Source organism: Drosophila montana, unplaced genomic scaffold (assembly GCF_035044405.1).
Source record: "Drosophila montana isolate Dmon_TW-CO22-7 unplaced genomic scaffold, ASM3504440v1 contig_3848_1, whole genome shotgun sequence".
Lineage (NCBI taxonomy): Eukaryota > Metazoa > Arthropoda > Insecta > Diptera > Drosophilidae > Drosophila > Drosophila montana.
The window spans coordinates 4,522,770-4,535,309 of NW_026998720.1; the positions used below are offsets into that span (position 1 = coordinate 4,522,770).

Sequence of the window (12,540 nt, forward strand, 5' to 3'; positions counted from 1 at the left end):
ATCAATCAATCAGTCCCAACTATGTGGATAACATAAGAATTTTTTGAAACAATCGTTTAAGCTTTACATTGGTAATCAGTCAGTTAATGAATCAATCAGTCAATCAGTTGGTTAGTCACAAATTTATATATGTATGTAGTCAATCAATCAATCAAATATGTAGTTGTATTAAGATTTGAAACATTTTGAAAGAATCGTTTAGGCTGTGATTTGGTCATCAATCAATACTTTAACGCAATTGTTTAGACTGTGCTTTGGTCATCAGTCAGTTAATCAATTAATCAGTCGGTCAGTCACATATGTGTAGATTTACTTAGTAATTATTAATATCACTTGAACACTTTGGTCAGTCAAGCAAGTCAGTCACATTAGAAGATATATAAATAAGTTAAATACTTTGCATTGTTGAGACTACCATAGGTTATCGGTCAATCAGTCAATCAATCATTTAATCAGCCGGTCACTCACATATGAATTATAGATATACTAAAAATTTAAATATTTTAAAACATTCTTTCTTGCTATAAAATTCCGACACGCGCCCATCTCCAATCTTATGATAATCTGTTATCGTTATGTAAATCCAACAAGATAGATTCAGATTCGTGGAAGACTCAACGCTAATTGCCAGCAGTGTGAGCCGGAAATGGCAGAGACAACAAATCTCCACAAGCAATTTATGCCAACTTGTCCATCAGACCGCACACTTTGCGTGGCTTCCAATTGAAATGCGGGCATGCAAAGCAATTTGAGGTGGAACAACGCGCGTGTGGACGCAATTGAAGCCATTATTCAATTTGAGGCTGAAGTGCAAGATTGAGTAGTGCCCCGATAAACACCCCCCTATCGTCCCATCCCCGTAGCTTACCTGTAGTGTAGTGGGCGCCAGCCCTCAAACAGCTGCAGCGGCCGTTCCACAGACTTTGCCTGGGTTTCCAGCGTCTCCTCTGGCTGGGCTATGTCACCCACGGGCGGCACCACCACGGGCAGTTCTGGCTTTGAAGTTGTGGGTTTCTTCTTCTGCTGCAGCCAATCGGGTATATCGAACTTGGCATTCGCCAAGGGCGCTGCATTTGCGTGCGAATCGCTCGTTGCATCGTTCTCATGACTCTGCGAATCCTTAGAGTGTGCCTGGGCGCTGTGTTGGAATAGAAAATAAAAAAATTGGGTTTTATGCAAAGTGCTTAATTGTATTTGTTTAATGGCGCGCCCTGGTTCCAAACAGCTTCTTTGACCCTTCCGCACCTCGAAATGCGTCAGAGGAAACGAGCCAATTGCTTTCGCTTTCAAGACGAACCTGAAATGAGGTCACTTCCGCCTCGACTGTCCACAGTCAATTAGCTCGTTTGCCAAAACGCATTACGAGAATGCAAAAAAAAAAAAAAAATACAAACTATAAAAACAGTAACAAATTTATAACCATGCCACACCCACAATCCAAAACGGGCTTAGATTTGTGTAGCTGTTAACTGGGCGCTTACTCACCTGGGGCTGGGCACCATCGCGGGCAGGCTCTGAGACGTGAGGAAGTAGGTGATAAGCACAGAGGATATTAGAGCTGCCACCATTATGAAGGCCGAAATGACCAGGCAGGTCCTGGACACATAAACACCCGATGGTGGCCCATTGAAAACATATTTCTGTCCATTCTTGGTCTTCAGCTGACCACCTGTTAAACAGAGAGATAGAGAGAGAGGGAGAGTTAGAGAAAAAGATCAGTTAGCATACGAAATTAAAGCAAATTTCAATTGCCTCAATTGATGGGCCACTTTTAACGAGCTGGTTGTAAACTTTATGTTTTGTCCAAGTGTTTTAATGTTTTTTCTATACCCTTGCAAAGGCTATTGTATTTTTGTCAGATGGAGGAACCATCATAAAATATATCATCCATGGGCAAAAAATGGTTTTGACGATTTATAAGGGTTATAAACTATATAAATTAAAGTAAATCGAATAGTTCTGTGTTCAAAGCAAGGATTTCATTTTACTTTATTTATTTTTTGAAAAATTGAGAAATTGTGGTCTGTACTTTTTTACAATTTATACTTTTCTGAACAGCTGTTTCTACAATGTTAAGAAATCGGGTGTTGCAATTATCGAGGAGTTTCGTGTAACGAGGGTTGCGTTGAGCGAGGTCGTACTGTACATATCTTGACCGACCATTTTTTATCATATTAAAAAAATATTGTTTTTAATAAATAATATTAATTTTTTACCACCAAATATTTGTTTAAATTTATCTTTCAATGTTAATGTATTACAAATTTATATTTTTAAAAAAGGCTTTGGCAGCAGTACTAAGTAATACGCTACTGTATATTCTGCATTAGCAGTCGAGTCGATACAGCTTTTGCCTGTCTTTTTTATTATTCTTATTACCCCCAATAAGGAAATTCAAGCGTCCACCAACGCCATTGGTCGCAATGCTTTTGATCCCGTTATCTTAGGAGTGAATATTTGTGAGTATGAGCGCAGGAGCTTTAGTTGAGATGTGCTCTTCGTTGTTATTGTATTATTATGAATGCCGGCTTCACAAAGACGCCAGCCTTATTAGGCAAATTAGTCTTTGTGCATCTGTCCTGTTGATCGGTCGCACGTATGAGGTGCCACGGGCAAGGCCGGGATATACCCGCTAGTATATATATATATATTTGCTTTAAAAGAATATGTATCTGGAAGGGTATTCAAACTTCAGCGTGCCGGAGAAGCTGATCTTTTTGTGCTTTTTTTTATGTGCACTAGAAAGTATTCGTAGAGCCATTCGTAGACATTCGCTTATGGCATTCCTGGCATACCGATGCATTATGAAGTGTTTATAGAACTTTGCACTTTGCCGCAGTATTTTCAATGCACATAATTTAGCCAATATGAGAATGAAGGAAATTGAATGTTAACGGGCCATTTAGTTAGGTGTTGACAGCGCCATGAATGCGCCTCGGAACGATTCCGTGGCGTTACCAAGTGGTCTCTGAGGTAGCCAAAGATCATTAAACTCAATGTTGAAAACTGATTTCGTATATGGCGAAAACATGAGTGAAATTAATGTATGGCTCATTTTTAAGGCCGGAACATTTGTAGAAAGACGAAAGAGTCAGCAAGTGGGCTATGCATAAGCAAATAGCAATGACAGTGCTGCGCGAAAGTCAGTTCACACCTTGATAAGATAGCCAAATAGCGGGTTAGAAGAAACTAAGAATTTCTCACATGATTGTGAAGCTTTTATAATGTATCATTAGATATGATCATCAAATACAACACTTAGAGAAAAATGTTTAATTCTTCTTTGAGAACAGATGTGTAAATTTCTAATTACAGTACGCAATCTAAGAAATTTCGACTATCAATGGGAATAAATTTATTATAATAGTGCTTGTATTAAATATATTAATAGTCCATTTTGAAACCTAGTATTTTTCTGAACGAATGGTGTTTAAAATATAAGGAACAAAACATGAGAAATTCTTTTAAGTTTCTCTCAGTGTGAACTTTATCTATGAGAAACTAGGGAAAATAAAGATGAGATAAATGATATTTAGGGCACTTCCCTAAATTTTACTGAATGAGCTGTCTGAAGATATTTCATTGAGTAGATTGTCTAAAGATCTTTTATGATACTTCTCAAAAAAGTTGACTTAATACTTGCTGAGCTTATGCTCAGCGAGTTACTATAAATTTTTGAAGAATAATTGTCATACTTCTAGAGATTATTTGACTTATAATCTCATTATTTGCCATTCTTCGCTGATCTTCTGCTGTTGCTTAACTTTTCTTGCCCACTGTTTGCCATAACAACTACCTCTGGACATGACCAATGAATGCGAGCAGCAGAGACGCACGTGTTCAGCATTTTCAATTACCGATTAGCATGATCCCAACAAACTGCGTGGTTGATGGACTTTGGCTGTAATGGGCCTCCTCCACCGCTGGGCGTTTTATGATGTGTTGGACGGAGAGAGAAGGAGAGTGAGGGCAAGAGTGGATCAGAGAGAGAGTAGGAGAGGGGGCTTGACCATCAAATTTAAGTGGCAGTGACTTTTTGGGTGTATGTATGTTAGTTTTAATTAAATTGCAAAAAGGGGGTTAACAATGTGAACGTAAAGGCCAACTAAAACTTTCCACCTGTCTCGGGAATCGCTGTTGTTAATCTATTTGGGGGACAACATCTGCTGGCCGCAACCACCAGCAGTCGCAGCAGCACACCCACCGGCTTTGATCTCTGTCTCTCGCTTTCGTGCCACCGTCTGATGGAATTTATGTGGCAGCCACACACAACATTTTGTGGTAACCACCAAATTAAAACCAAACGAGTCGTCGCTGCAAGTTGATGTAGCTCATGTTAAATGCAGCGGATAAATCAGTTGTCAGAAATTGTAACTCATGTTGAAAGCTTTTCAAAAGTAGTTTCTTCCAATTTTTAGTTTTTATTTATTGTTTGTTTAGCTTTGAGTTTTTTTTTGTTCCTGGTGGTGGTTAGGTGAGAAACGATTGAAGAATTTCATTAAAAGCGTACAAAAACACATGCTGCGTCCCACGTGTTCATTAACAGCAGACAATTTGAACGCTCCTCCTCCAGCCGAACCAGACATTATATATTTATGTATATATGTATATAAAAAGTATATGTACATATGCATATTAATACGCACAAGTCGAAGTTTAAGTAGCATTAAAAGACAATAAAAACATTTGAATTAAGTTGTGAATGAGAGGAAATGTTGTGGGTGTGTGTGTGTGTGTGTGTGTGTTTGCGTGTGTGTGGGCGTTGTGCGTGAGGCGCCAGTTTCATTGGGGAACTAAAACGCCTACGAGTCGCAGTCTGGAGCGCGGCATTAAGCTGGCGACATTGAAATTAATTCGGGAATTTCGAGCTCGTAAAAATTCTCACCGAATTGTTAATCAAAATGTCAAATGGGGTTAATTAGAGTCCGACTGGCCACGGGCAGGTATTACGTTCTAAAACTTAATTAATTATAAAATTTTGAAACATACCCAAAAATCTGTCCTTTGATATAAAATCGAAATGTAAACGTTTTCGAATATTTTTCGAATCGTCAAACTTGAAATTACGCAATTTCGTAACAAGTCCATGAAACGGGCGACCAGCTGCCACGCCCAAAGCTGGCGTTGTGGATGAATCGGATGATGAGCTTTTTGGTGGTGCTGATGGTGGTGCTGATGCGGATGATGGAGCAGGAGCTATCTCGATGGCGGTGCTAGCGTTCGCTGTTGTTGTTGGCGCATAGATTGATGAATTTTGCAAGTTGGGATAGGATATGATGGCTGTAAAGAAGCGCGAGAAAAACCAGAGAGCGAGCCGGAGAGAGAGAGAGAAATGGAGAGAAAGAGAGAGAGAGAGAGAAAATGCGAAAATTTTGAGCAACATGAGTAAAAGCCAGGTGAATGTTTTTTTTAATGTGTGATGCGTTCTCTTAAGCGTAAAATCAACATTTAATTAATGAAAAACATGCAATGAAATTAAAAGCAAATGTGAAGTAAGAATATGTGTGTGCGGGTGTGTGTGTGTCGCTGATGCCGAATCGATGCCAATGAACAGTCGCAACAATTGAAATGCATTAAATCAAATTGACGCAGCTGTCGGGTGGACAAAGGGGCTCGGTAGTTGGGCGAGGGCGGAAAGGAAGCTATTCACTGGCACGTGTCGCAACGAGGGGCGTGCTCATATTGTTGTTGTTGTTGTTGTTGCAGTTGCAACGGATCGCTTTAATTACAACAACAACAAATACAACAACAAGAACAATAGGCACAACGAAACGAGTTCAATTGCCGGCGCCAAATGTTTAAATGTTTCCACTCACATGTTGCTAAAAATACGCGATCTATGCGAATAATTCAACACAATTCACACAATGTTTATAAGTACTCGCCCACAGCTATATATAGAGCACTGCCAGCAGCACCCAAGAGTGTGGACTTTACCAATCAAATCAATGGGGAGCTATAAATAGTATTTAGGAATTTCGTTTTTTGATTTTTAATATTATAAATTTTTTTTTTTTGCTCCTCAACAACTATAAATTAAGAATGAAAGCAATACGTTTATGGACCATTTATGAAATCGTTCGATTATTTCAAATGTCTAAAACTGCAAAATGATTAAAAAACAAGTAAGAGGTTCTAGTCGGGAGCTCCCGACTAGGGGATACCCTGAACCCTCTTCTTCCAACAGGCCGTAGGTATAAAATGATAGATACTTGATATATATATACTATTCTAGAAGCTACATGTCCAGTTTGGTGACTCTAGCTCATATTATTTACCGAAATCGCTCAAAAAACAGGATTTCGATATCGAAGCAAACTCGATCTGCGCGGGGACTAGGAGGACCTACAGCTAAAATTTCAAGTCTCTAGCTCTTATAGGTTCTGAGATCCTTGCGTTCATAAATACGGACAGACAGACGGACATGGCTAGATCGACTCGGCTATTGAAGCTGATCAAGAACATATATACTTTATGGGGTCGGAGATGCTTCCTTCTGCCTGTTACATACATTTGCACAAATGCATTATACCCTCTTTACCCATTTTCAATGGGTTCAGGGTATAAAAAACAAGGTAGAAAGTTGCAGTCGGGAGCGACCGACTGTGTAATACGCGTTCACAGCCTATAAGTAGCTTCTAAAAGGCTATCAGTCAAATTGCCCACAGGGTAAAAAATATTTTTATAAATCTTTAGAGGCAGCACTCCTAAAGAAGTGTGCATTCAAAATTGGGAGACATTAGCTCTAAAATTGTGGAAGATGTATATTATTTCGATTCTCCCCGCCCACACTGGGCATAGCCAAATAATCTAAACACTTTGCCTGATGCGGATATGCATGAGTATCAATTTCAAATCTCTAGCTTGAGCTTATTATGTACCCTTTTTACTTTGTGAACGAGCATAAGGACCGAACTCGCATTTCAAATACTTCGAATACTTAGACGCCCTCTCGGAAAGTTTGTAAACCACAAAATGATTCATCGATCTGTGGGGCAGGCAAATTGTAACCGAATGCCTTCCCAGCTACTCCGATTCGCCATTCATTAAGAAGTTCTGCGGCCCATAAAACTGAAATGCTTTTTGCTCTTTGCATTTTGCGCACATACAAAAGATCGTTTTACCAGCAGAGTGAGATGGAGTTAGGGGGTAGGCACTGTTAGAGTGAGAGAGCGAGAGAGGGAGTATACTGTGCCATAGCGTTCTGACTCAATCATGCGTTAAATTTTCGAGCGTTTTATGGCGACGTTTCTATGGGCAAATGAACTAGAGTTCAATAACAGCACAAACAGCAACCCGTTAAATAACCAAGTGCCTTCAGTCGAGCGTTTCGACCAGCAGATTCCCTATAATGTCCGTAATAAGATCTTTCTGAAATAATCGCGATATTCGCGCAAATGTGTGCAGAGATTTCAGATCTTTTAAACTCTGTTATTTTAAAAATTTTGGCTTCAGCTCTTATAATTTATGAGATATGTCGATAGCTGATATGTTTCCATCGATATATATATATATCGATATTAATTTAATTGGGGTATTCATCGAATAAAATAAAAATGATACAAAACAATTTTAATAATTAAATGTACCAAGGCATTGAAGAAGCCTTCTTCTGCCTGCATACTTATATTTGACCCGAACCAGTATACCCTTTTTTAAGACCCATTTTCAATGAGTACAGGGTACACCAAAATGTTCGACTTTGATCTTGAATAGTTCCAAAAAACTAAGTAGTCGTAAAATAGATGTAAATCGATTAACAAGCAGCCAGCTAAATCGTATATCTTTCTGTGAATGGCCACCGTCTAAAGACTTAACTAGTCTGTTTTGTTTTTAGCCAACTGGAATTAAATGGAATTTATGTGCGCACAGATAACGCGTCGTATGCGCAACTCTGTCTAGAAAATTCGCAAAGATAAGCGAACTCCAGACCCAAAACTAAACACAAAACTAGGAAGTCGATAAAAATAAAATGTGCTTTCCATAGAAAAAAAACAGTTCTTTTCGGCTGCAACAAATGTTTTGTTGTGAAAGACCCCCTGAGGCTGATAGCGCGTACAATATGTTATCGGCTGTGTATGTTACCTATGTATACCTACAGGGCGGAAAGAAAGAGTCGTATTTACGTCATTTTCAACTGTTTGGCTGCGGCTTTCCACTGCACCAGAAATTGTAGCCCAATTGTTGCCTTTATCTTATCGCTACCATCGAAATCACAGAAATGACAGACAATCGCTGCTTTTTATGCTGCTTTTTCGTTAATTGTTGCATGTGGGCCTCTTTCACTTCCCGTACCCATTCCCAATTCAACATGCCCAACACCTCGTTTAATGATAACCCATATTGGAAATGAGATGTGTGTTAATTGGGTCGACAAATGGGTTATTTAAACAAATTCTGTTTGCTGTTCTGTTTACAAGTGAATTTCTTTCTTCTACTCGTTGGGTGATGGCTCTGGCCAGATTTATGAGTCACACCAAGATGCCATGTTCAGATAGTTCCGTCGCTTGATTAACTTCTTTTTCTGATTTTCTCTTTCTCTCTCTCTCTCTCTTTGTTGGAGCGGGTCGCCCTATTAAAGCCCGCCATATGTTCGGGATCTGTTTGCAGCATTTACATTTCGTATTCGCAGCCTGTGATTTAATTGCTCACTGACCCAATTCCGGCCCTGGTTGAGCAGCTCTTCAGGAAGTGAAAGAATAACAAGTCAGTACCGTTGCAGTCGGGTGCAAATGCCTGCGCCATACTCTGTGTATAGTGTACCAACAGCTTAAATTAGTCTTGATTACACTATGCAAAAAATCTATTCTTTTTTTTTTGATTGCTCTTATGGTATATTAAGGTAATTAACTGTTTATTCTCTAGTAAATTGTACTTTTATTCAAGTTTTAAAGGGATTTTTAAAGCGAATATATTTTATAGCGAAACAAATGTACCCTCTTTCACTTTGTGAACAGTGTATACAAAAAAAGAAGCTGGCAATTTTTCGCATTAATTACAAGCGGTTGACAGATGTTGAAGATGTGACAAGGCATATTTGCAACAGAAGAAAGCCAAGACTGTCTGTCTTCGAATCTCCACAAAAATGTGGACAAGTGGCGGTACCCCTACCCAAAAATGTAGGTCAACTGAATGCGTACAGTAAGTACACTTAGTTTCCAATCCAAACACAAAAAAAACTGGCTAATTAAAATGTTATTAAAAATATTCACAATTTAAACACGCAGCCAAAATGTCTGGCAATACAACAATCTAAAAATGGTAACAAGAGGAAGCATCACAATTATATCAAGTTCGGGGTTGCCCGACTTGGAGATACCGCGAGCTCAGCGCCGAGCTGTCGTTACAGACATTTTTGCTTTCTTCTATACATACATACATATACATGAAAAACACACTTATACACACACCCAAGCACACACATCGCAAGCTGCGCACTTTGCATTCTGGTTTAACTGAGACGTTAATTATCCGATCTTTATGCAATTTTCAGGACTTAAATATAGCACACAAATTTGTGGATATGCCAAAGTGCAGGACTCTACCTTTAAAAACGACGTTCCTTCAATTTCGGGGAGAATGAGAGAATTTATTTAAAAACGGAGATATTATTAATCTGTGTATACTATATAAGAATCTACACACCAAGTTTTGTGTGTCTAGCTCTAATAATTTTCGAGTTATGCTTAAAAACTCAATTCTTAAAATCGATTTTTATCGATATTATGGAAATGTGACATAATATCGACAATAAATTATAAGCTACCCAATTTTAATGGGTTCAGGGTATAACAATAATGTTTGCTGATTCTTCATGTTATTATTTTTTTATTTCAACTCCGTTCCTGTAATTTGTTCAGCTGAATCGTTAACTCGTTTATTTTGAAAATAAAGAGCTAAAAGCCAAGCGCAGAGTTGACTGAACTTTGCAGAACGCGTTGCGAGTGTGTGTGTTTCTGAGTGGGTGTGGGTGTGTGTGTGTGTGTGTGTGTGTGTGTGTCTGCTAAGCGCTACTATCCAAGTGCCGCCCGGTAGTCAGTTATATTGCCCATATTGTTTTGCATGCCTCTAATGAAGCGTTCAGCTTTGCAATTACTGAGTGAAGGGCTCTTTAAAGTGCCATTGATTCACTGCATGTCCCGGAGGGGCTTGGGGAGGGGCAGGTACTTTGAAGGTTCTGCGGAAATGTCACTCGATTTATGCATAGTTTTGTACTCGATTAGGCTGCACAAAATGTTGCATGTGCCGCGGCAATAAACAATTCATTTGTTGTGTCGCATCAAACTTGAAATCTAAACAAACTTTCAACTCGATAAAAGCAGAAGAAGCGAAAAAAAAACACTTCACTAGTTCATATTGTGGTCATGTTTTGTTATTTTTTTTTTGTTTCTTCTGGGTTTCAGTTTGCTTTAACGCCTCACAAATTGTTTATTTTCAGGCCTGGGGACCAGACCATTTTCTTTGATTCACGCCGACACAGCTTTATTTGTTGTTTTTCTTGGTTTCGCTTTCAGTTTTTCCATCTTCCATTTCTTTATATTTTGGTTTCATCTTTTTTGTAAATTCAGCAGAATTTGTTAATAATTTGATGGGGCAGAGAAACGAAAATGAAGCAGTAGCCGAGTTGTTTCTAATCAAAATATCAAATCTATTGTAAAATCGATTTAGCTTAACGCACGATTAGCATAACTCGCCAACATCTCTGCTATAGTTATTGATAATTTGTGGATAATATGAACAAGAAAACAATGCAGCTGATTATGCGAGTGGCTAATGAGAGGAGTCACAGATGAAGTCACATTTCCGGCGCAGACAAACTTGAAAACCAGTCGCATTATTTGCACTGCGCAACGGTAGCCGTGGCAGATGGAGACCCCGAAATACATACACTGAAGAAAATCAAGTACTTCTTGATGTAAGCTGGTTTTTCTCTTATAAAAATCTTAATTATAGCCCATTTTAATCTTAATTGGCTTAACTCGAGCTGAAACAGGCTTAGCTTTTATATAATATGAGATTGATTTAAATGTAAAACAGGGCTGTTTTCAGAATGTTTTGACTAAAACATAATTTTAAATATGGTTTTTTTGATTTGAACATCATATTAATTTGAATTGTGAACTTAGTTCAATCCACTTTTAGTCTGTTTTCATTCTTAGCAAACTTATTTGTTGGGCCTACAAACGGTTTGTACTTCAAAAAAGATTTTATATCTGAAGTCATGAATTTTGACTTATTTCAATATTTTATGTTGTTTCAGAAAACGTTCTACTTGAAATTTTAAAGTAATTTTTTGCTAAGCATTCGGTACAAATAACTTAATTATCCCAAACTTTTTTTCTGTGTAAATGCATATATATTTAATGTTATGTATCTCAGCGTCAGAAACAACAATTCAAACAGAGCAACAACACATTGTGACAACATGGGGCACAAACAATGCAAAGCCCTGAGAACTGTTTGGACTTGTCATCACTTGACGCTACCTTGAAGTGTGAAGCGGGTAGGGTAGGGAAGTGTGCGGCTATGCTCGGCTCTGCGACTGACTGCATTCGACATACAGATAATTTGGTGGCACTGACGGTCTAAATGCTGTCAGCTTCGGGCTGCCTGCCATGATTTATCAGCGGAGACACCTCAGCGATGGTTGCTGCAGAAGCTGCGCCTTTGGGGCACAGCCAAGTGGGCGTGCCAACAGACATGCATTGCTAAAGACAATTGCCCCCCTGCTGAGATGTAAAATGCCTGCAGGGATTATCAAAATGAAAAAAGGAAATGCATAAAATAGAGGCAAGGCAGAGACTGGCAAGATGAACGGAACAGATGTCAGTTATTTGCTAGAGACTTTTATGCATCTTAAAATATACTAATGTATCTGTAAGATACTTTGTACCTATGAGATACTTTTGTATTTTCAAAATATTTTTTATCTGTGAGGTATTTTTTTTATCTGTAAGATGTCAGTTATTTGCCATAGCTTTCCAGGCAAGGATCCTACGGTAGATAGCCTTGTACGTATGAAATACTTTTGTACGTGAAAGATACTTTTATATCTGATAGATACTTTTATATCTGTTAAATGTCAGTTATTTATCATAGCTGATCAAAATATACTAAAGTATCTGTGAGAAACTATTGTACCTTTAAGATACTTTTGTATTTGTAAGATATTTTGTATTTGTAAGATACTTTTATATCTATAAGAAGTCAGTTATTTCTCACAGCTCATCATTCAGCTTAAAAGATACCTTTGTATTTATGAGATACCATTGTGTCTCAGAGAATCCTATGTATCTGTGAGATTATTTTGAAACGTAGCGCTTTGAGCGGCACTTTGTGCACCTAGCACATGATCTATGCGTATTTATTGGGCTAAATTTGACACTTGTCGAGCGACGGCTAATTTGCAAATTAAATTAGCGCTCACTCTAATTCACTGACTGAAAATGACGGCATGACGCCAGCCCAAATGCAAACACACACACACACACACACACACACACACACACACACACACACACACACACACACACACACACA

At 38.5% G+C, this 12,540-nt stretch overlaps 1 protein-coding gene and 1 long non-coding RNA gene across 4 annotated transcripts in view; one reads left to right on the forward strand and one right to left on the reverse strand.

Annotated features, from left to right (window-relative positions):
• Nucleotides 1-12,540, reverse strand: part of LOC135438298 (aminopeptidase N) — a 46,461-nt gene that overhangs the window by 7,283 nt on the left and 26,638 nt on the right. For 2 of the 3 annotated variants that reach the window (XM_064696572.1, XM_064696571.1), the window contains 2 exons: nt 1,486-1,669; nt 869-1,138 (listed from right to left, as the gene is read on the reverse strand). In XM_064696572.1, the coding sequence (XP_064552642.1) occupies nt 869-1,138; nt 1,486-1,669 (454 nt within the window). Of the gene's footprint in view, nt 1-868; nt 1,139-1,485; nt 1,670-4,989; nt 5,281-12,540 lie in introns of all 3 variants that reach the window. The other variant, XM_064696570.1, reaches the window with a different exon arrangement.
• LOC135438299 (uncharacterized) lies at nt 10,579-11,899 on the forward strand. Its single transcript, XR_010437869.1, has 2 exons — nt 10,579-10,915; nt 11,380-11,899. It is a non-coding gene; the product is annotated as an uncharacterized LOC135438299 (long non-coding RNA).